The sequence below is a fragment of the Crinia signifera genome, chromosome 1, assembly GCF_055691185.1.
Source record: "Crinia signifera chromosome 1, ASM5569118v1, whole genome shotgun sequence".
NCBI lineage: Eukaryota > Metazoa > Chordata > Amphibia > Anura > Myobatrachidae > Crinia > Crinia signifera.
The window spans coordinates 386,803,889-386,829,417 of record NC_139217.1 but is presented as its reverse complement, the minus strand read 5'-3'; the positions used below and the strand labels follow the sequence as shown (position 1 = coordinate 386,829,417).

General features: G+C 41.2%; 1 protein-coding gene across 4 annotated transcripts in view; it reads left to right on the top strand.

Annotated features, from left to right (window-relative positions):
- SLC12A2 (solute carrier family 12 member 2) overlaps window positions 1-25,529 on the top strand; it is a 113,783-nt gene that overhangs the window by 68,982 nt on the left and 19,272 nt on the right. For 3 of the 4 annotated variants that reach the window (XM_083151553.1, XM_083151554.1, XM_083151555.1), the window contains exons 12-23: window positions 1,671-1,778; window positions 2,521-2,644; window positions 4,093-4,194; window positions 4,704-4,859; window positions 7,228-7,327; window positions 9,191-9,302; window positions 11,170-11,310; window positions 12,670-12,776; window positions 15,109-15,188; window positions 22,405-22,530; window positions 22,887-22,934; window positions 24,740-24,862. In XM_083151553.1, coding sequence (XP_083007679.1) covers window positions 1,671-1,778; window positions 2,521-2,644; window positions 4,093-4,194; window positions 4,704-4,859; window positions 7,228-7,327; window positions 9,191-9,302; window positions 11,170-11,310; window positions 12,670-12,776; window positions 15,109-15,188; window positions 22,405-22,530; window positions 22,887-22,934; window positions 24,740-24,862 — 1,327 coding nt within the window. The remainder of the gene's footprint in view (window positions 1-1,670; window positions 1,779-2,520; window positions 2,645-4,092; window positions 4,195-4,703; window positions 4,860-7,227; window positions 7,328-9,190; window positions 9,303-11,169; window positions 11,311-12,669; window positions 12,777-15,108; window positions 15,189-22,404; window positions 22,531-22,886; window positions 22,935-24,739; window positions 24,863-25,529) is intronic. The other variant, XM_083151556.1, reaches the window with a different exon arrangement.

The following is a 25,529-nucleotide window of genomic DNA, read 5'->3' as shown; positions in this document are numbered from 1 at the left end:
GCGCAGCGAGCCACCGTGCCCGCAAGGGGCTTAGTTGCGCTCGCCATGCTGTCTGAGTCCGGCCAGTCGGGATCCTGACGTCGGGCTTATGACTGTCGGGATCCCGACTGTCGGACCCCTGTACCACACCCGTGTTAAAGCACCGAGGGTAGGGTGAGAGACTGCCATGCCTGCGAGTTTTTTTAATGTTATATTTTATTTATTTATTTACAGTTTATTTTATAGTGCAGCATATTCCATATGCAGGAATAGTTGACGTAGAAAAGAATTGGACAACTTCACCATTTTTGCGGGGAGGAGGTGGGGACCCCAGGTGACTGCCGACAAGTTGGCGGGGACCCGGGGGAAGCGGTCTGAAAGGGGTCCTTTCGCAGATGTGGGTGGCGGGGGATGGCGGCTGGCTTCACCATCGCCATCCCCTGCAAAGACAAGCCCAACTCCATCTGTAGAAACAATTAAAGATTTGGAAAAATAATTGTTAGTTTAAAACTTAAGGTGCCCATACACTTATACCCCTTTCAGACCTACTACCTGGGATTTTAGACCAGGTTCAAACCCGGGCTTTTAAAAATCCCAGGTCCATTGCAGGTGCGCAGGATTTGGGATTTTAGAGGACTAAAATCCCTTGTAGAGCCTTTCAGACATACCCTAGTCCTGGGATTGTGCGCGTGAAAAATCCCGGGATTTTGCCGTATGTCTGAAAGGGGTATTATATGATTTGGCTCTTTTTCACATGATTTCGACCCATGAGACCTGATGCACAGTCCAGCACTCATCGGATCCAGAGATCGCAATGGCTGCCACATAAATTCATCAAATCCGGTCACATACGATACACCGTATGCACTCCTTTTGCAAACGATGTATTGTATGTGATCCTGCCGGCTGGTAGTTGGTGGGGTATCGCATGCAAGGTACAAACCTCACTGCAGTGTATGGGGGGCCTTTATACATATGGACATGGTCAGGGGCATAACTTGATATTTGTAGGCCCCATAGCAAAAGTTTGTAAGGGCCCCCTATTTGGCAACTGATGGTGATAAATGTATGTAAAACATATTACTTAGACAGTAAAGATGGGCCCCCTTCAGTTCTAGGCCCCATAGCAGCTGCACCCCTTGCACCTATGGTAGTTACGCCCTTGGACATGGTCAGTCTACAATTCTACCTGCAAAAACGCTGCATTAAGTCTGTTAGAACAACACACCCAATCCTGCAAACATTAAGTGCTGGATGATCCGGACTGAAGGCAGGGAAAGTCCTTGCCATTCACTGCAAGTTTCTGGGACTGGGTTTGTCATATGCCGCCTTCAACTTCATTTAAATTTATTGGTCATGTAAACATTATACTGAATTGATCTGAAAACACATTATGACTTAATAGAAACTGCAGGGTATATTTATTTTTCGTGGTTTATCACACCGTATTTGGTTTTCTTCATGTTCTATATGTACGAACTGTACATAAGAGATAATGATCAAGTAATCCAAAGATCCCCATACACAGGTCTGACTTGTCCAAGGCACAAGTTGGACCTGTTTTCTATTGAACTCCCCCGGGAGGGCTTCATCTAAAAAAAAAAAAAAAAAAAAACATTCACAGTCTTTACAAATGTGTACTTTCAAAATTTGAAAAGTGAAAGATTTTAAAAAGTGCTGTAACTTTGCAGGTCATGAGCATGGTGTCTGGATTTGCACCACTTATTACTGCAGGAATCTTCTCCGCCACCCTTTCTTCAGCTCTTGCCTCGTTAGTGAGTGCTCCAAAGGTTTTCCAGGTAAGAATAGTGTTCTGGCGTAAGGATCACATCAGGTGTATATGCTGCCATTGCTTTCTCAGTTGTCACAGTGCTCTTTTAAGTGGCCCTTGCGTAATAGCATGCGAACTGCAGGCACGTGCATGATTCTGGAATGTTAGCCCAACCACTTGATTTTGTCTTTGACATTATATGTACTTTAAATGTATTGCAGTTGCAGGCTGTTACATTAGTACCCATATGTGCTTAGTCTCTAGTTACTGTAACTTCTCATTATTTTTAGAAATACACCTCTCCTTCAGCATTTACATGTGCAGTTATGGCCTACATTTCTTTGTTAATAAATGTGCAGATTGCTTATAGCCTATACTATAGTGTTTATTCTAGCATCCGCCATCTTTGAAAACCCATGCAGTTCCTCTTCCCTGCCTGGGGTGTTGATGTCTGCTGTGGTGTTTCTAGCACAGGTCTGGTTTGCATGTCATTGCTGATATACAAACCACACTGCGCTAGAAGCACTACAGCAGGCAGCGACACCCCAGACAGGGAAGAGGAACTGCATGGGCTTTCAAAGATGGCGAGTGCTACAATGAACACTATGCATTGGTCACACTAGCTTAGTGCTTTACCAGCAGCTAGTACATACTTAATTGTGCTTTGTAAACTAATGATGTATGCTGTGTTTTATTGTCATATGGAATGTTTTGCTTTGTACACGCAGCAGATATATATGGTCCTAAATAAGGTCTCCTTTCCCCCCCAGGCCTTGTGCAAGGACAATATTTACCCAGGTTTTCAAATGTTTGCCAAGGGATATGGCAACAACAACGAACCCCTTCGCGGCTATCTCCTCACATTCATAATTGCATTGGGATTTATTTTAATTGGTTGGTGTGTTTTTTAGTATTGCTTTTTTTCAATTTTTTTTCTTCAGATAAACAAACATATGTCGTTTTACCAAGTGCCAATGAATGAATGCAATCTTTGGAAATTTGTAATTATTTAGACCAGTGGTAGCCAACCCTAGCCCTCGAGAGCTACCAACAGTTCACATTTTCCAGACAACCTAGCTGCTGCACAGCTGCACTTATTACTCACTGACACATTTTAAAAGATCCACAGATTGAGCTAATTAGCTCACTTGTGATTCTGTGAGGAGACCTGCAAAACATGCACTGTTGGTAGCTCTTGAGGACTAGGGTTGGCTACCCCAGATTTAGACCATTAGGGTTACCACCTCATCCTTTTAATTCTGGCACATATTAATTACACAGGTTCTGTGGCTGATTAAAACCAGGTGAAATGGAGTCTTGAAGTCAGCCAGCCACAGAACCTGTGTAATTAATATGTGCCCAGAATTAAAGGGATAAGGTGGTAACACTATAGACCTGGGGAAACCAACTCCAGTCCTCGAGAGCTACCAACAGTTAATGTTTTCCAGATCTCCTCACAGAATCACAAGTGAAGTAATTAGCTCCACCTATTGATCTTTTAAAATGTGTTAGTGAGTAATGAGTGCACCTTTGCAGCAGCTAGGTTGTCTGGAAAATGTGTTAGTAGCTCTCGAGAACTGGAGTTGGCTACCACTGCTATAGACCATGTAGTTATAATTATGCTCAAGTGTGTTTCTCATGTTTACAAAGAATAAGTACTGTGTCTTGAGGAGAGGATATTGCAAAACAATCTTAGAGAATTTGTGTAGTAACTATAAAGGCATTAAAAATACAATATCAGTGAAAATTGTAACTCGTTTGATAATGTGGCTGCAGTTATGGGGTTTGTAGGTGGATGGAGTTCAATTTTATAAAAGACTAGGTTGTGGATTTGGTATGGCGTTTAGGGGTAGATGCAGTTCAATTTGGCTGTATAGTGTTTGGGGGTAGTTGGAGTCCATTGTGACTGTAGACTAGGTTAGGAGTACATGCAGTTCAGTATGGCTATAGACTAGGTTTGGGGATGCAGTTCAGTATGGCTATAGACTAGGTTTAGAAGTACATGCAGTTTAGTGTGGCTGTAGACTGGGTAGATTAAGTTTTTAGTATGGCAGTAGCTTTAGTTTTGTCATTACATGTAGTTCAGTATAGGGTTTGCTATAGTTAAGTAAACATGTAAACTGGGTTTGGAGCTAAAGTTCATTATGGATGTGGTTAGATGTAGGTTAAGTATGGCTGTAGATTGCTTTGGTTTGGGGTAGATTAAGTTAAAATGTAGCTGTAAACCGTATGCGGTTAAGTGGTGTTCCGTGTGGCTCCATGTTGGAATCAGAGTGGATTCTCTGTGCAATTGAACACCACAAGTGTCATTTTGAAATGTTCTCTCTTATTTCCTTCCTTAGCTGAACTAAATGTGATTGCTCCCATCATTTCAAACTTCTTCCTGGCATCATATGCCTTAATAAACTTCTCTGTGTTCCACGCTTCTCTTGCCAAGTCTCCAGGTAAGACTGAAGTGTACTGTGTGTGTGTGTGTGTTTTATCTGTCCCATAAGAGCAGTTTGGACAGTTTATTGAAGGCAGGCAGCAATTGGCTGGTATAAAAGAATCGGCCTTCAGCCTCTTATTGCTTCATAAAGTTTCCATCCTGAAATAGTCCTGACGGCTGTGTGAAACCGGTTTATTTGTTTACGAACAACCTTACTTGATGGTTTGTGCTTATTTTCTCTTAATGCATGTTTGACTTATGTTTACATGTGGTGACATTTGTGTCTGTCTGTCCCTGTTATCCAAATTTACAAATTTTGCTAGCAAATGAAGAATCCAGATGCGTGCATGATTTAAAAAAAGTACCAGATTACCAATTGTATACTACTAATCTAAATCTGCTAAATTCATTTCTATAAATACTGAGTAGTGATGGGTTCCCTGTGGAGCCAATGGTAATGTTTTGAGAAAGAATTGGAGCAGCTGCATTATTTGTTTAGTTGTTTACTTTTTTTTTTTTTGTCAGGTTGGCGTCCAGCCTTCAAGTACTACAACATGTGGGTGTCCCTCATTGGGGCCCTCCTTTGCTGCGGTGTCATGTTTGTTATTAACTGGTGGGCAGCCCTTTTAACATACGTCATAGTCATTGGATTGTATATATACGTCACATACAAGAAGCCTGGTAAGTTTATGTTGCTTTAGTGCATGGGTCTTCAACCTGTGGCCCTCCAGATGTTGTGAAACTACATGTTCCAACATGCATTGCCACATTTTTTCCTATGAGAGCATGCCAAAACTGTCAGGGCATGCTGGGACATGTAGTTCTACAACATCTGGAGGGCCACAGGTTGAAGACATGTGCTTTAGTGTATACCCATAGAAACATATTTCTTTTTAACCATTCTTTGTATAGTAACTATATATCCCACATCACTTTGCAAAGAATATTTTGCCCTTTTCAAATTTCCCTGCCTCAAAGGAGCTTACAATCTATATTCCGTACCACTCATACTTAGGTTATTTGGCTACCAGCAAAAAATAACTCAACAGTATATTTTTGGATTGTGGGAGTCCCCAGTGGAAGCCCACAAAAGCATGGTGAGACTATACAAACTCCACACAGTTAAGGTATTTTAAAAGGGTCACTTTTAGAAATGTAAGATTTAAAAGGTATTTTTACACATTAAACCACAAGTACAGGTATAACACTGCTATCCACATGCACACAAGAGCATCTTATGTTAACATACTTATTATAATCTGTTTATTTATTTTTAGTTTGTGATTACTTCAGTATATTCCTATAGCAAACCCTCATATGTATCCTCTAGCGCTATGAAGCCCTAAGGTAAACATATGCCAATCCAAGATCCAGTATTATAATTATTCCGGGTTTCTCTTCCTTAAGGCCCATACACACTAGGCGACTTTGAGCTGAAAGCTGCTCAAAACAGCATGTTTGAGCAGCTTTCAGCTCAAACCCGCCCAATGTGTATGCCCCGGCGATGAGCAGTGAGCGCTGCTGCGTGTTCCCGCTTCATCGCCGGGAAAGCCATTCATCTGCTGGTAATACCAGCAGATGAGAGGCTTTGAGGACGGCTTTGCATAGCGCTGCACTATGCAAAGCCGTCCTTTCCCTGCTGATGGCGCCGGGCAGGGAGAAAGCCACTCAGTGTGTATGCATTGAGCGGCTTTCCCCCAGCGATGATAGCAGTCATCGCTGTCTATACACGATGGGCATAGTCGCTCGGTGTGTATGAACCTTTACTGTGATTCCATTTCTCATCATCCCAGCGCATAAAGCAAAGCAATGTTTTCTGGATAATGTTGACACTGCATTACACACATGCAGTATTTACCTTTAAATAATACATGTTTTTTATGCAGGTCTTTTATATGATAAATTATCACTACAATAGGTTTTTTGTAGTAAGACTAAACTAGTTGCCTTCATCAGTGGCTGTAGCATATAGCCCCAAACATTTTTGGGTGGAGCGTTTCTGTTTTAAGCTTAATTAAGATCCCATTTATAATGACTAAAGAATGTGGTGGGTTTAACTTCAAGGTCGCTGTGCTCCATATCAAGCCATAAAGCTATTTGTAGAAAATCATACCCATCTGCTGTTTTAAGTCATTCGGAAATTATTTATATCAATGGAAACTATTTTCGAATATAACAAGCGTTAGATTGGTCGATTTACAGATGGCTTAACGTGTAATGTAATGGAAAAGAAAAAATATTTGCTTTTGAGTTTCCATAAACCTCAATATGCAAAAGCATTTTTATCTTTAACTTAATTTTGTGGTAATACATAACGGCATGAGGTAAATGTGCAGATGGAACGTATTACATTCATCAGCCATAACAGTGCTGCAGGTGTCTGCGAACAGCTGTCCCTGTAACATCAGACAGCCACATTTTCTAACAATGCCGGACTTGTGAGGTCAGGATCCTTTTAGCACTGCAGGATGTCAAGGTGGTGTATGGTTTACAAGATGCTCCATTATTTCCTGTTCTCTTCCTGCCTGTATTATTTAACTAATCATTTATAAAAAAAAGTATTGTATAAGCTTTGTCTCTTGCTTATGTGAATTCTATTCCAGTACACAATACATTTCCATTTAAAAACACAGTATACAAAACGGTTGCATTCAAAAACAATACAAAAATGATGGCCAAGTTAAACTTTTTATTATCCAATTTGGCAAACAAGTAATATTATGAACGGGTGCCCAATTGATTACTCTTCCGTAAAATACTGATTTTAAGAGGCCTATGTGGTAGCAAACACTTTGCACTGATTTGGGTGGGCGAGATAATGGCTTCTAATTGAATCCTCCCCACCCAAGCTTCCAATCCCCAAAGTAGAGCAGGACATTTTTCTGCCTATGCTTGCATTGCTATTCAGAATTACCACCAAATGGCTGATTTGGTTTGTCAGTCACAGGAGTCGAGTTACCAGATATGAGACCGCCAATGACATTACCTATTGTTAAAAAAAAAAAATTGACTTTTTTTTTTTTTTTTTTTTGCCATTGTAATCTTCCAGATGTAAACTGGGGGTCTTCAACGCAAGCCTTGACCTATCTGAATGCACTTCAGCACACCATACGGCTGGCAGGTGTAGAAGATCATGTGAAAAATTTCAGGTAAAATAACATGTGAAGTAAAATCATCACTTTTTGAAACTTAGCACATCTGGCCCAAAATGAGATAAACTGCCCTAAAACCATATAGCACATAAGTTTCAATATAGATTAGAATGGTCTAGGCCAATTCACTTTACTGTAAAGGACATATTTACGGGTCGATTTTCATAGATTTTTATGTTTAAACAAAAATGAATAACAACAAAAACAGTTTTCAGGGGATAAAACACACATTTGCAAACATGTGTTTTTAATATTCATTATAAAATGTTCATACATATGTGTTTTAGCACTGCAAACACACCTATTGAGATACATTTTTATCATTTGAAAATAGATGACCTTTAGTACATGTATCCCTAAAGGTGGCTATACTCTGCTCTGACATCTCGGAGCAGTGTATGGCCATCTGAATTCCGTGAGCCGCCCGGGACCTTCTAGGGTGGCAGGATCGCATGCGATACATCGCTTTCTGTCTTTTCACATGTGATTTATTGAATGCGACCCCATTTCTAAACGCCGGGAGATGTGGCGAATCCAGAGATCATATGTGCAGTACATATGATCTCTGGATCTGATGTGCACAGGGCTGCGCATCGGATGTCAAAACACATCCGATTCGGACAGTTTTCATTTGATCCGTCGGCCTGATCCATCGGCCTGATCCATCAGATAGGATGAAAACAGGAGAATTTAGACCGGTGTAAGCTTAAGCATTCCACTTAGGATGACCTTTTGCATGGCCATCGGTAAATCCATTGTACATGTTAAGAGCAGTGGTTCCCTACCTCTTTTTGAATCACTGTTCTTTAAAGTGTAAGAAATATTTTCACAGCATCTCTATGACAAAACTTTCTTATTGAGAAATTCAGAAGAATATTACATTTAAGTAAATTATGTTTATATGTCATTATTAGGTGCAGTTATTTTATGAGTGGCAGGATTTGCTTCTTACTATTGGAAGCCACAAGCACTGGTTTTGCCTATTATATTGACCATAAAGAATTTTAATTGGTCCTGGACCACATATCTAAATGTCCCCATACACTAGTCTGACTTGTCCCAAGGACAAGTTGGCAAGTTTGCCCTTGGGAGCCCCCCAGCAGCTCCCGGGAGGCTCGCTTACGATTTGGCAGTTGATGTGCCATTTTTACTTGCAATAAGTGACATCCCCTGGTTGCAGCAGTGGGCGGGCAGCGGGGTCCATGAAATGGCGGCTTGGAGCTTGCAGCGGTATTTGCAGAGTGGCGGGGAGGGAAGCACTGCTGTATTTGAATTCTCTCAGCCAATCAGCAGCATGCCAATCTTTTCAAAATAAATCCTAAGCAAGCCTCCCAGGGAGCTGTCGGAAGGCTCTCAAGGGCAAACTTGTCTGTCCGGACCCTGCTGCTGCACATAGGTGTGTGTCATTAATGACAGCATTGAATAGGGAGCCGCCGCTATTTCCCACGTTGGAAATAGCGGCGGCACATTGCATACCTCCTTTATGTGCAGCCTGTCCAACCTTCCCACTCCGACTCGATGTGCACGGGACCGCACATCTGGTCGGAGGGGATGATAAACGCATCCAATTTGAGCCAATTTCTCGACCCAAACCGGTCGGATTGGGCAAAATCGGACAAGTGTATGGGCACATTAAGGCACCTCTTGAAGTGGCCCAAGGCACCCTGTATGGGAACCACTGTGAGACTATTATTCTTACAATTTTTTTTCCTACTTGATGTTTTTTGTTTTTTTTTCTTGGTGGCTGACAAAGAAACGGTTGTATGGTACTGACTGGATTTCAGCTGTATTTCTTTTCAAAATGTTTTTCATGAAATACCTATTTTAAAACTGTTATTTCATGATTTCTTTTCACAACAGGCCTCAATGTCTTGTTTTAATTGGCGCTCCAAATTCACGTCCAGCTCTCCTCAACCTAGTACACGCCTTCACAAAGAATGTTGGTTTGATGATTTGTGGGCACGTGCACATGGTAAGACAGGGTCTATTTTTATTTTTATTGACAAACCCCCCAAATGTGCAGGTGCTTAGTCACATGTGCTCATGGCTTGTTAAAATGAACTTCATTTGTGTGTATGTATGTTTATGTGTATATATACAGTATATATATGTTTATAAAAATATATCGCTGTCTAGCCAGCACTCCATTACGGCATATGAAGGATATTCTGGTTCACTTCCTCACATACATGTCACACACATATATAATCCAAAGTAGATTTAAAAGACATTTCAGATGAAATCATGAGTTCTCACACTAGTCAGAAGTCGATTTACAGCTTCTATTAGTGTGGTGTCTCATTACTTTATCTGGAGTGCCTTCGGAATATATTTTGGATTATACAGTGTGTGTATACATACATACGCAGCCTATACACATAATTATAACCATTAGCTAGCAGCCAGAGTAACTGCCATGTGCAGCATGGACAGCAGCTAGACAGGCTTGGAATGACTCCATAAGGTGCTGGTAAGTTGGCGCAGGTATCTGTAGCCAAGCTGGCCTCTGTGCATCCAACTGCTGCTGGAGGGTGCGTGGTGGAGCATCCATAGAACAAACATCGAGATGGTCTCACAGATGCTCAATTTTGTTCAAGTTCTGGGAATTAGGGGGCCAGGAAATTACTGCGCCTGGAAGTCTTGGTTGGGGTCATCCAACCATTGTTGGATATTTCTAGCAGTGTGACATGTTGTCTTGCTGAAAGATCCCATCTGCCCCTGGAAAGACAAACTGCATGCATGGGTGTACATGATCTACATGGATGGATTCTCTGGCCCACTCATCCACTTGGAATGTCACGAAAACATTCTCCAGACCATACCTCTGCGGCTACCACCATCTTGTTTTCTTCCAGCAAGGGTTGCAGGGTGATAGTTCTTCAAAGTTTCTCATCTGACTTGCCAGCATCCATCCATTCCACGAAGCAGAAAATGTGACTCTTGGGAGAAGGCAGCCCTTTTCCAATCAGTCCAATTTTGATACTGCCATGCAAATTGCACCTTCCGTTTGCTTCAGAGCCCTATACACAGCAGGGTTCACTGAACTGTTGTTTTAAACATGTCTGGTAGACCTCAGGTTCATTTTGATGGTGAACTTGCTCCACTGTCTGTCAGCCCTTAGGCAATTTCATAGCTTAAATTCCCCTCTCACATCAATGGCACCTGATGCTCTGCAGTTTCCATATCCATTATTTACAATAGTGCCATTTGTCTAGTCATGATACACCTTCAACACAGCAGCACACAAACAGGTCACCACCCTAACTGCAATGCTGATAAATGGTCCCTTTTACCCATGACTGCAACACGTGATACAGTATATATACATACGGCCTATTGCACACCTTCTATACCCACCAAGCCAGCACACGACACGTGGCTATGCACTGCCCATGTCAACTGTATGATATCGTAAAAATGTAACTTGACTGTGTGTGTATCTTCAGTATACAGATTGAGGGCCTCTCAAACAGCGCAGGAATCGCCAGGTTCCTGTCACTGAAGAGAGCTGGCGGAGAGGCGCTCCAACTGATGCGCGTCCCTGTCAACATGGCGGTGGGGATCGCTTTCCCTGCCCATTTCTGCTTCAGGGAGATGGGTGGGGGGTTACAGGGAGAGGCGAAAGGAGGTGGCGGAGGGCTCAGATGGAATGGGGGGTGCGAGCCCCCTTCCGTCTGATGGTGTTTCCTAGTGGTTGGCAATAGTATCGCCAGGACACGCAACAATGATAGGGGCTCCATCTGTATATGTTTATATGTATATAATGTTTTTGATTTTTTTTACTATCTATCTATCTATCTATAGATTTATAATTTATACTTTCCTTTTTTTTTTTATAGGGTCCACGAAGACAAGCTATGAAAGAATTGCTTACAGACCAGGCTAGATATCAAAGGTGGCTTATTAAAAACAAGACCAAAGCTTTCTATTCACCTGTGCATGCGGAAGACTTACGGGATGGAGCCCAGTATCTCATGCAGGTAAACTGTTCTGCATTCTGTCATGTAAAAAGTTGTTTCACTGTATTGAAAAGTGAGACATGCCAGCTGTCTCCCCATATTTTTGGCATGTAAGACATTCTCTTTACATCCGTTTGCAGTTACATTATGTTTACAATCTTTCTGCAACTTAAATTCCATGTGTTTCAGTGTTCTTTAATATGTATAACCATTTTATCTAACAAGCTCTGTAATTGCTAACATTCCTATTATTCCTACAGTTAGAAAAGTTTAGGAACAAATAGGGAGAAAAAGTCTTGTGGTTATTATAGTCTCCGGTCATAACGTCTGGGTTCTAAATTATATTCACTTTCTGAAGGTGAATGAGTTAATTTAAAACTTGTACCCTTGAACTGGACCATTCATATACACACACACACATCTACACAGTAAGCAGACAATATCACCAAACACACCTTTACACCTATATTTACTATACTGTTTTTAATCGTTCCATGTCTGTATGAAGCTAAACAATGTACATATTTATCAGTAATGAACGTATATACTAGGCATGTCCAAACTATGGCCCTCCAGCTGTTGTGAAACTACACATCCCAGCATGCCTTGCCATAGTTTTAGCATTCCCTAATAGCAAAACTGTGGCAAGGCATGATGGGACTTGTAGTTTCACCACAGCTGGAGGGCCATAGTTTGGACATGCCTGGTATATGCATCTCATCTACTGATACATAAAACCCTCTTTTGTCTTTCATAATCAAAGAATTGCATCTTATACACCTAACCTAAAGTTCATTGTCTACAATATTTTGTATAATGTTATGGATTAAACGGTTTGCGAACACTGAACTATCAGAAATCAAAGGTATCACTATCTTAGTCACACTCAAAACATTTTGTATATGGGAGACTTGCTTTGTAGTGTTGAATTCATTAATTACTAGCGATGAATGGGTTTCATTTTTAAGACTTAGAAGGATGTGTCTGTCTGTTTGTTACTGCCCAGTTTGTTTTATCACTTTTTTCCTATTGTAAAGCTCAACGGAATTTGCTGCGCTATATAAGAAACTATAAATAAATAAATAAATGTGTCCTATTCTGTATGCTAATTTACAGCAAGGCCTAAAACATTTTTTTTTAGCCCAATGGTACTATTGGGATATGCAATTACAATTAGGGGTCTCCCTCGGCTTGTTTATCTGGGATTCCCTTATAATCCCGGTTTTACGAGGCTAGTTCGATAGCCCCAGATGAGCCAGTTGATCACTGGTAATTAGATATCCGCCTTATTGTTTATTTAGTTTTTATGAAGAATGATGTGTGTGATTTTCTGTTCGGTTTGGCTTTTATTGCACATATGGATTTTGTTTTGTATTTTAGGCTGCTGGATTGGGGCGAATGAGACCAAATACCCTTGTAGTTGGCTTCAAAAATAATTGGATTCAGTCTGATATGAAAGAAGTGGAAACCTACATTAATTTATTTCAGTAAGTACAGGCAAATTTCAGTCACCTTTTTGTAATTTACTTTTATAGTATATGTAGACAATATTATAGTAAAAAATGCTTTGAGCAGTGTCAATGTCCCATAGAGTTGGGTGGGGATTTGAACACTGAATCTGTGCAGTTTTGTGTCCATTTTTATAATTTCCTCTGTAACCTTTTGGACCAGATGTACCTGAAAATTGATAAAGTTGAGAGTAATAAAGTTACAGCAGATCTTGTCCTAATTGCCATGTTACAGACTGGGTTTGAAAAATGACAGTAATGCGCTGATTAGCTGGTTATTTATCACTCTCCACTTTATCACGTTTTAAGCTTAGTACATCTGGCACAATGGGGCAGATGTATTAAGCTTTAACAAGAGATAAATCCAAGGGTGATAGAGAGATAAACGTCCAGCCAATCACCTGCTAACTACCATGTTACAGGCTGTGTTTGAAAAAAGTCAGTTGGGAGCTGATTGGCTGGACGTTTATCTCTCTTTATCACCCTTTATCACCCTTGCATTTATCTCTTGTTAAGGCTTAATACATCTGCCCATCTAATTCTTCTGAAGTACTTCCTGGGCTTGTTTCTCTCACTACTTTCACTAAACCCACAAAAACATACATGTAAATTATTCAGCTAAATGGTTACGGGGAATTGCTCTTTGAAGATATTCTGGAGTAGTCTGAAACACGTTGTTTCTGGATTACTCTAGGTTTCCGCAGCTGGAACAGTGTGATATTGCAGCCTTTATTTACTATTTTTTCTATATTTTGGAGCTGAACACAAGATAACATCATGGAGTTAAAATATCACATTTGATTATGTTTTTTTTTGGGGGGGGGGGGGGGGTAGTTTAAGAAACAAAGGAGAAGGTGTGTTTACTAGCGCTGGCTGTATAGTGATATAACGAGTTTTGACCAAATAAACCGTTTAAATGACCCTTCTAACTGTAGTGCTCTTGAAATGTAGCACCTTTCTATTCGTATTTTCTCTTTACCATCTTGCCACAGACACACGAATCAAAATATACAAAAGCCAAAGTAAATGTTGGTATTACATGTGTTTGCTGGGAGGTTGGTGGCATTTGTTTCCACCCTATAACCGACAGTGAGGTGGCAATAGTTATATTTTATTCAAAATTGTTCTTGCCTGCTTTTTATATCTGGCTCTGGGAGATGCAAAAGGTAGGTGTAATATAGGACATCATCATGACTTGGAAAAACCATCACATCATATGTGCTGTATGCAATTAAGCCTTTCTTGTGTTTACTAGTGTAGGCATAGCTTAGTGATGCAGTTTGCAATTGTGGCCTGTTTTCTTCCCCTAAACTGTTAAGAAATTCCACCAGAGGCATGTTTGTATTTTTAGGCCTTTGTATTAAACATTAGTTTTACATACTTGATCTCTCAGCTGCATTTTTGTTTTTAGATATTTTAAATTGTTACCTGACACCTGAAATACTTTGAAAATGAAAATAAAACTTTGTAGCTAATTTTAGAAGCTTTCAGCAGCAGCAGACTTTAGGGAAGCGACAATTATCATGAGAAACATTTGCACTGATCTGTGTTAACCAATGTAACCCGGTATCTACCTACAACATATTATAAGGATTATAAGTGTAAGTCTAGACTTAGCAATGCGGTGACCATGGGGAGACTGGGGCTGCTGCTGACATCAGTGGCCCTCCCTCCTAACAGCCGGGCCCACCTATTTTTTTTTTCGGCACTCCCAGAAAACGATGGAGTGCCACCCACAGATGCTGGAGGCTGTGCCCACACGAAGGGCTCACCCATGCTCACTGTGCACACTCCGGGAATTGTCAGGGATGTAAATTTGCAGAACTGTGTCAGGATATGAACCGGCCCCTGTGTCACAAGGACAAAAACACTCCTTTCTCTGTGGACTGTCCTGGTTATATTTTCTCTGCAAAGGAAAAGGAATAATAAATGTATAAACATTAATAATTCAGTTCTGTGCGCCCAATATACAGACATATTTGTATGTTGAACTTACATCCGTTGACCGTTTCTTCAGCCCAGTACACACGGGGTGATTTTATCCATAATCGCCGGGCATATGGTCGCTGTGAGGGGCGACTGTCTCCGGGAACGTGACCTCACGACCCCACGACCAGCCCTGGGGGGGTGACACCCAGCGGAGTGTCTCATTTTTATTAGCGACCATGGTCGCTGATAACGGGATATTGCTCATTGATCATATTGCTCCGTGTGTACGGAGCTTTACATACATAAAGTACAGGTTTATCGATTTGGTATTATGAGGGTAATAAACACTTGTTTTATGTTTGTTTGTTTTTCTTTTTCCCAGTGATGCTTTTGATTACCAGTATGGGGTGGTTGTTATCCGTCTCAGAGAAGGATTAGATATTTCACATCTCCAAGGACAAGGTAATAAACAGGATATATCATATATAGGATATAGTACTATTTGGTGTTCCTTCCTTATCCAGTAACAGAATGTACCCCACTTTGCTGTTTTGATATTCTGTGTAAAGTAGCTCCCAAAATCCTCTTATTTGTAATTTCTGTGCTTGTGCACTGCTTATAATCCTGTTTAACCTCTTTGCCAAGCGTTGGTATTCTCCAAATCTGCAACAAATAAACTAGGCCATTGAGACTTTCAGCACTACTAATTTCATTTAGTTTGTTAAATAGTTAAATAAAAAACCTACACATTCTATCCCTTATGTGTGTTTAGCATAGTACAGTACAGCACACAATACTTAGCTCATAGAGATCTGGTTCAGTAATGAGGCTGTAATGATATTGATTTTTCTGTCCTATAACAGTTTGTTTTTAAACAGAGCGAGACTCAAATGTTTTTCTCCTGACCTGCTGATTATCCTGCCCCAGTATCTCCTAGCGGAAACCATTTTCTGTGTAATAAACATGACTTGCAATAGCTTCTGAAAAAATTGTAATAAACTAATAAGGACACGAGAAACTTTCCAATGACTATTGACATGAAGTGCAGAGCCAAAAATATCATGAAGGACATGAAAAGGATGCCTGAGGGAGTTGTGACAGGACAAGCTATTATTTAAAGGGTATTTTCCCCACCCTTAGGCAAATAACTTTGTAGTAGCCGTTGAATGAGAGGAAACCGAGACCAGAAAAGCTTAGAGATCCTAATAACACGGGCAGGGTGAAGTTGGTTGACAATAATTATGCTGACTGATGGCACATATTGGAAATGTCACCTCCTCTCTCGCCTGAGCAGTGTGGATTTGCGGACAATGGATGGAATGTGACATTGCACATATGTCTATAAACCCTTTCATTACCTCAGTGCTGCTGCTGCTTTGTCACTTAGTACGGCCTTGTTCCGCATTTGTTTATCAGTTACTTTAGACATCAACTATATACTAAAAGTATGTTTTCTTAATGTTTGCCAAATGGTTTGTCTGTCAGAGATGTAAATATTCCTTTGTGAAAAGAAAAAAGCAATCAGATACCCTGTTTGCTACTGAACCCATTCCTCCCGCTCAGTGAAGCATCAATACCAAATGCTGCAAAAACTCTAGGTCAGATGCACTAAGCTTTAAAAGTTAAATAATTGAGTGATAAACCGCCAGCCAATCAAGCTGCAATGTCACAGACTGTGTTTGAAAAATGTCAGGTAAGAGCTGATTGGTGGGTTGTTTACCACTCTCCATCTTATCACTTTTGAAGCTTCGTGCATCTGGCCCAGTGACTGATGAAAGTCTGTATATGCAAGATAGAGCTGTGACAGAGGTGTTTAAAAACACAACCTTGATTTATGTTTTTGTCTTATCAGAGTGATAGAAGCGCATTCATTAAGTCATCATTCAGCTTTGATGCTGCATATTGTCCACTATACTGACTGCAATACCATGTTATGGTACTGAGTGCTAATGCTTTGGAATTCAGAAATCGATGTAAATGAACACTAATTTGTGTATTGTACTGCTTGTTTACATTAGGTGGAATTGTGTAATTTTCCCACAGGAAACTCTGGTACTTAACAGACAGCCACATTACTACCAATTACTTGCCGGTTCTGCAGTATTGGTTTCCTACCTGTAGCAAAAAGATTTGTGTCAAAGTTTTCGTTTCTAATAATATGCAAAAATTTTATCACGCCATGGTGCAGTGTCTGTCAGATACCCCAGTTGGTGCTCCTTTCAGCTCTTTAAATTGCCCTTGAAAAAGCTGTCTTAAAATTGTCCCAAAAGTGTCTTTCATTTACCCCCATCGGTATTTTCCAGATACAATGTTCTTTTTCTCTCTTGTATATACAGTGGGATAACCAGTCTTAAAATGTTTTAGAATAACAACTAGGCATGTCAGGATATCATCAGGTTTTTGTTCCAACCAGCCAGATCTGAAGATAAATCGGTACTTGTTTCCTAGCACGGCGCCCGTCGTAGGTGATCGCATACCTTAACTTAAGGTATGCGATGGACGCGACCGACGCGATTTAGGGCTATTTTTAGCCTTTTCCCCGACAATTAAAAAATCGCGTCCATCTTATGCCTTAAGTTAAGGCATGCGATGCGATGGACGCGATTTTGCATAGGGAACAATGTTAAATGGGCCAATGGACCAGATTTTTCATTGTATACCCACCCTTATGGGTATTTTACATGACAAATCCCCCCCCCCCCCCCCCATTGTTAACGCCACCCCACGATGAACACCAACCCGAAGCGTGGCGAGGCCGCGAGGGGCGGCGGTACGTGTCCTCCGACCTTTTCATTCCCCCACAATCCACGTCTGCGTGGAGTTGACTTTATATAGTGTGTCAAGCGCAGCGAGCCACCGAGCCCGAAGCGTGGTGAGCGGACGCGTAATACCTGTGAAGTAATGTGCGTCCCCTCGCGGGGCTCGCCACGCTTCGGGCTCGGTGGTTAGCTGCGCTCGCCACACTATATAAAATAAAAACCACACACCAACGTGGATAGTGGGAGTATGAAAAGGTCGGAGGACGCTTACCGCCGCCCCTCACGGGCTCGCTGCGCTCGCCACGCTTCGGGTTGGCGTTCATTGTGGGGTGGCGTTAACAATGGGGGGCATTTGACCCATCAGGGTGGGTATACAGTGAAAATTGGGGTCTGGGGGGCATTTAACATTGCGCCCAATGTAAAATCGGGTCTCATGGACCATTTTACATTGGTTCCAATTTAATCACATGCGATTGGGTTGCATGCAATGCGATCAACGTGATTTTTTTTTTTGACCCGATGGATACAATTAATCGTAGGCGCCGTGCTAGGAAACAAGTACCGATAAATCTTACTAGTGTATGGGCAAGTGTAACAGTTATGGGGAAATTGATCAAAGCAGTTGGGTAAGTTCTTGGTAAAACCGGTTTATGTTTATAGTTGTTTTTTTTCTTCTTGGATTGTCAAATTTTCTACTAGATTAATTGAATCAGTGACTTTATTTGCAAATGTCCCACTGATGTCTGTAAAGGTGCCGGTGTTGAGGCTTGCACTCGCTGAATGTACTGCTTGTAAATACACTCGATGTGCCAGCTCTGTGTGCTGAGCGATCGGTCAGGGCCAGGGTTCTCCGCTGAGAACCCTGGCCCTGACCCCGGCAATTAACTAGATTTATCCAGCATGCTGGATATTAATCGCCCAGTGATAGTGATGCACTGGGCCATGCATCGCTATCGATATGTCCTTACACGTGGAGCAATGTAGGGGCATTTTGTAAGCGGTCTAGTGAGATAGCTTAGAAAATGCCCCTAAATCGCTCCATGTGTAGGCCCCATTCCTCTGCCCATGCTGTGGCAAGTGAGCGATAAGACGCTTGTATATGATGAGATATAATGCTAAGTCACAATGGATACACAAGCAGCAAAAGTCCTTTACCCGCATGGCCATATTTGTCAAAATGCCTTAGTACATCTATATTTTCATGTGAAATACCAAAATAATAATGGGACATGACACAGGTATGTTACAACTGAATTTTTGCAACAAGCATTGCTGTTGCTAATAATTTTTATTTATTTTTTACTTTCACCATTATACAGTATTTGCTATTTCCTGGTTACAGGGAAAAGGTCCCCCTTTTTTTAAGCCCTTTTTTTTTTTATTTATTTTTTATTCCTGTTTAGTTTTTATAGTTTTCTGCTTCAAGGTTCTATTCCATTGTCCTTCTCATTGTATGCAAATAGGTGCCATTTGGGACTTCTGTACAAGCAGCTGCCTCGCTGACCTTTTTTTTTTTTTAGCTTTTCTTTTATAGATATTATGAAATAACACAGGAAAGGCATGTTTCCGGCAAGCTTAGCTATTGTGCATTTCTTTGAGAGTATGACACTGTTTTATGGGTGTAAACTGAACGTAGAAAGCATGTCAGGTATTCCATAATATCCTGTGTGCTGGATAACGCCTTTGACATGGAAATCACAGGTTTATTCATTCTAATAGGACAGGGTATTGGAATATAAATGAAGACCAACGCTGTCATGGAAATAAGTCAATACGGGAAACGCTGTCTCTCCAGAAGTATTTATTAAAAAATGATTTCTTAAGAACAATAATGACCCTGTTTATTTATAATAGACCATGACCTTCCAGAATCATATTAACAAATTATTCACTCCGGCAAGTATTTATTATCATTTATAAGTATATTTGGTACTCTTTACCTAGAACGGCGACCATCGAATGCACTAAAAAACGGGTGCGATGCGATGCCCGCGATGGCCGCGATTTCCCATAGGGACCAATGTTAAAAGTGAGATTGGACGCGATTTTAGTGTTCAATGCCTCAATGCCCGCGATTTTTACATAGGAAACAATGTTAAATGGGCCACAGAGCCCAAATAGTCACCGTGAAGTCTGAAATGGCCCCCACAATTGTTAACGCCACCCCACGATCAACGTCAACCCGAAGCGTGGCGAGCGCAGCGGTACGCGTCCTCCGACCTTTTCATACCCCCACTATCCACGTCGGCGTGGAGTTGAGAATAGAATAGTGTGGCAAGCGCACCGAGCCCGAAGCGTGGCGCGCGCAGCGAGCCCCGCGAGGGGACGCGGATACCTTCACAGTTATACGCGTCCCCTCGCGGGCTTCCCAGGTGTCCATGGCGACGCGGACACCTGTGAAGCCCGCGAAGGGACGCATTTACCTGTGAAGGTATCCGCGTCCCCTCGCGGGGCTCGCTGCGCTCGCCACGCTTCGGGCTCGGTGGCTCGCTGCGCTCGCCACACTATTCTATTCTCAACTCCACGCCGACGTGGATAGTGGGGGTATGAAAAGGTCGGAGGACGCGTACCGCCGCCGCTCGCCACGCTTCGGGTTGACGTTGATCGTGGGGTGGCGTTAACAATTGTGGGGGCCATTTCACAGTTCAAGGGCACTAATAGGGCCCTGTGGCCAATTTAACATTGTTTCCTATGGCCAAATCGCGGGCATTGAGGAATTTAACAGTAAAATCGCGTCCAATCACAGTTTTAACATTGATCCCTATGGGAAAATCGCGGGCATCGCGTCGCACCCGTTTTTTATCTACCCGCGATGCCCGCGATTTTTTACCCCCGACATCGCGGGCGCCGTTCTAGGTAAAGAGTACCGTATATTTATTAGTACTGAAACAGAAGCTATTAATAAGTTATTCCGAGAGAGCATTGTGTATTTAACCTTTTGATTGGGTGGTTATTGTTGTCATCTGGAGAGATAACGGGTCCCATATATACTTTTTGTTTTCTTCTATGTTGATCTGAAGGTTTCAGTAAACCTTCTGGTGGGAGCTACAGTCTGTCCAGTATAATTGTCATTGCCAAATAAGATTAGCGTTAAGTAGTGTGTACTGTATATTTGTTTTTGATTTGGTAACTTCCATGGAAAGCTTGATATTTCTTAGGGAATTTATTATTGCTGTAATGTATATTGTCTTTGGAATTAAAAGTTCCATCGCAGAAACCCGGGGTATGTGAGATTGACTTAGCAAGTCACAAAAATATTTTAAATGCTGCAGGTTGGTCAATTCATATACAGGGACAGGGAGTAAAAGTGAGGAGTTGCAGTGTTCTCTCATACCACGCTTGGCAAATGTAACCTTTTTGATCCTCCCAAAATGGTATGTAGTCCCTGGGTCGACAATGTCTATGTCGACTGTCACTAGGTCGGCCACTAATGGTCGATGTAGACTAGGACGACACCTGGAAATGGTCTACATACCATAAGTGGGCATTGACAGAAGGTCGACACAAGCTAAGCGGTGACATGGTCGACACTCAAATGGTCTTCAACACGGTTTTTGGGGTTTTTTTCAATTTTTTTCTGGTGTAGACTGACTTGGCTCATACTTTACTATCCAAGTGGGCATAGAGTGAGAATATAAAAGTGCACTTGAAGCAGGGCGAGCGCAGCGGTACACCTTTTACAGTGTCCATGTCGACATAGACATCCAAAAAAAGGTGAAACAACTCATTAAATATGGCCTGTTATAAAGAAATACCCTTATGGAGTAGCACAGTGATGGATAGCTTCCAGGTGATGGGACACTACATGTGCATGGAACTCTTGATGTTGTGGAATCCATTCCATGGAAGAGTTTAGGTACATTTCTTATTAATCATGCCTAAGTTATGGTCCAGACAGTACAAACTTCCTGAAGGTCAATGTCTGTCTATCCTCTGGAGTGTGTTGGCTTGGCAGTGCAGTGCTATCACTCTCCTATAAAAAATAAAGGTCAGGAAACCATTTACTATTGCATACTGAGAAAGGAAGTTGTAAATGTCCCTGTGTTCCCATGCACTTGCATCTACATGTAGTACTGCACACTATCTTGTCTGTTCCCTGAATATGACTTGTCAAGTCACGTCTGTATAAACGTAGTCTTTTGTATTTATATACTAAAGGAACTCCTTATTCACTTATAATATCACTTTAACCTAAAGCAATGGTACATTTGTATATACATTTATTTATAATATATTTAATATCATTTCACTTACAGACAATACATTCTATGGTTTCCCTGCTTTTGTCCTGGAAGCACTCTGTAATTGAAGTCTTAATTACTACAGTTCTCTTTAGCTTGCCTGGGTGGAAATGAAAGGATCAATAACATGCAGTCGATAGTTGCACAAGTCTATGGAGGTCAGAGTGACTTCAGAGCCACATGACCCAGATTTGTGTTGCAAATTAGTAGCGTACAATGATCCTATATTACACTTGTGATATCTGTGTTTAAGTGATAAGTGCATAGACGTGTATGTGAGTAAATAGCCATGGTAAGCCCTCGTACTTCTGATATAAGGGCTCACTTAGATAATATTATGTGTAATGTATGGCATTGTCTGCACACATTTTTATACAGTCTGTTACATTCTTAAACCAGTCAACTCTCTGAAGGTAAATGTAGCTACTATTTTATATATTCTAGTGTAAATGTTCTAGATATAGGCTTAATTGCACTATTGGAAGCACCCCCCTCTGAATCAGGCCCTCAGTCCTTCAGAAACTGTTGTTTACTTATTCTTCATCATATCACAATGCAATATATATTCACTTAAAGCTGTTGAGGGAATAATTAGTTATTACTGCCGTCTTCATAATAGCGTATACTACAACATGCCCAGAGAAGAATCTGAAGATTGTTTTTCTTTTTCTGTTTTAGAGGAATTGCTTTCTTCGCAGGAGAAGTCTCCAGGCACCAAGGATGTGGTAGTAAATGTAGACTACAGTAAGAAGGCTGAGGCGGAGGCTTCGAAATCTTACTCCAGTGACTCCATGACTAGAAAAGGTATAAGCTGAAAATAACATGCTTTGTTTTTGTTGTATTAATCACTCCAGAAGAGATTATTAGACTAGAAGAGAATGTAAGTGATGACATTGGGGTTCCTTTTGGTTTAGAAATGTAGGGTCTCTGAAAATGACTTTTTGAGATTTTTTTTTAATTCTTAGTGAGTGTTCTGCATCCTTCATTCTTTAGAATGACAGGGTGAGTCTACATTTTCCGTTTATGTTTTCATTGCAATATATTATTTGTGAATTAGATTTTTCCACATTATTTTTCATTTTCATTTTTTTTTTATCAGTTTCATTGACTATTAACACAATTAACATCAATTTCCAATTTTCTTTCTAAATAAAATCCAGATGAGGAAGACGATGGAAAGACTCCTACACAACCCCTGTTGAAAAAAGGCAGGCATTATCATATTTTATTTTAGTTTCATCCCTTTTTTTTGTCTTTCATTCTTTCACTCTCCTGTGGTCTTTTTGGTATGTTTCTTTTGTCTTTACTGTGTGTTTGCTTTAGTTTACTAGCCATGACACAAGTTTCACTGTAGAGAATAAGCAAGTTCTAAGCAGATGTAAAAATGACATGAATTGTGTATGTGAAAACCTTTAAATCTATTGTCTGTAATCATAACTAAAGCACTGAGGACTGTTTAACCCTCCTGTTCTAGATATTATCTTTAGCTATTCCCATGATCTCCTGTTTGTTTCTTATGCTGCAGACATGCTGTAGCTGATATATTTTATATGCTTCACTTGCATAGCGTGTTGAGACTGGAATACAAATTCTTTCTGAATCGGTTGTCTAAAAATGATTACTGATTTTATGTTTTATTTGTTATGTACATGTATTCTGGATACCCTTGGTAATTAATACTGACATTGTCCAGGAAAACCTATTCCAGCTTCTGTGGATAATACTGAATGTACAATATTCTTTTCTCCTTTTTCTTAATTACATTTACTTTTTTATTATTATTATTTATTCAGTGAAGTTCCGTCAAGCAGAGTTTAACCCATCCTATAGCCCTCCAAATAATCGTGTTCCTATTTTAAGTAAAACCTTTGTTCTTTTTGCAGCCAAACTCATTGTTGCTGCGCCTATCACTATACGTGGCGACTGATGCCATACCTTCATTATGGGGTCTACTCAATGACGAGGGCAAGCGTTGACATCGAGCAGGGCTTCCTGCTCGCTGTTACCACTCGCCCTGTCAGTATTCAACTCACCCCCCCACCCTCATATACGCCAATTCCCCATCGCTTCGTTTTTTGAGTGAGGGGGAATCGGAGTATGCGTTTGCAGAAGCAGCGAGACTCGCGGCTAAATACAGCGGGTTAGCTGCATTAGCCGCGGGTATCGCTGTTTGGGGGAATCCTCGCTGTCCTGTGACGGCAAGGATTCCCCCGGAACATTGAATAGGGCGAGCGGCCGGCGAGGAGGTTAAACAGCGATGATCGCTGGTTTTCTGCGATCCTCGCTGTTTAACACCCTCGCCGGCCGCGGCAAGTGGCATTGAATACTACTTGAGTCTGCTTCTAATTCACTCCTGTGGCTCATAGAAATGCATTGAGCGGCAATGGTGCGATGTGCAGATTATGCACCGCAGGTGTGACATTGGCGCTCCACACAGACACGATAGGACGTGGTGTAATATTTTTATTTATTATTATTACTTGGCCTACAGTTCAGGAGATACAGGATCACGCTATGCTGCACCTGGTGCATTTTGAAGTCCAACAGATGAAAGGGATCTCTCCAATCTCCTCAGCTGCAATAACATTATTTAGGTTGTTGGAGGGGGCGATTGTGTCCTGAGCTGGGGGGGGGGTTCCTGAGCAAGGGTCCTCTACTGTTCTGTTAATTTGGAGGTATTAGGGGAATTTTGAAGAAAAGTATGTATTCCTTCTGATAGCAATATAGTGGCATAAAAATGGCGGGTGGTCATGGCACAGTTGTGTGTTCCTGCATTGCTTGTCTCCGGCTGACATTCTCTGGTAGATGGCATTTCATCAGTATAGGCGAACATTCGGTTTGTGACCAGCCTCTCCAGAGAGCAGGACAGGGAGGTCAGGTACAAAGCACAGAGATACAAACTAGAGTTGCTGTTAGGAAAAAAGAAAATACTAACATTCCTTCTCCTTTCTGTTTGCTCTTTGTGTGGTAAACAAAGACTAATAATAACATTGATTGTTGCACTGGTTTTCAGAATCTAAAGGTCAAGGAATAGCACTAAATTCTGCCGAGCAGAGACTTCTGGACGCCAGCTTACAGTTCCAGAGAAAGCAGGGCAAAAGCACAGTGGATGTGTGGTGGCTGTTTGATGATGGAGGTAGGAATACCAGTCATCCTGTAAGAGAAGCAGATTCATATGGGTCCAGCATAACATATACTTTAGGGTTTTGTTGTACAATTGTTTTCTACAAAGAGCGTTTAACAGCATGTTATTATGGGCGATGCTGTGATAGCTTGTTATAAAATGCTCTATTCAATTTAGTATAGCGGTGGTACTGTCAATTACCAGAGACCCCTACTGGCCAGTTTCTGTAATTACCTCTACATGCTGAAAGGAGATGAGATACAGCATGGGGCTGGTAATGACTAGATGATAGATTCCTTAACAGATTATCCAGTACTGAGGTATGGCTATAGAAGCTGCCACCAGAGGACTGCAGTAAGTGCTAAATTCAGCAAATATCAGGGTTTCTGCATGACCATTGTGGGGATTACGTTATTTACATTTATGTACACATAAGTACAGTGTGGTTTGAGGTAGATGTACCCAGATTTTTTACTTTGAAAGAATTTACACACAACATGGATTTCATAAATGTATCATTCAAAACCCCGGTTATTCTCAGGGTATTGTTTCTACCACCACTGTATATTGGCTTAACTTGTGTTCTCTAGGGTACAGGCTGTAGGGCCGTGCTATTCAAATGTGGCTCTCCCTGTGATGTGGAACTACACATCCCAGCATGCCCAGCCAATAATTTTGT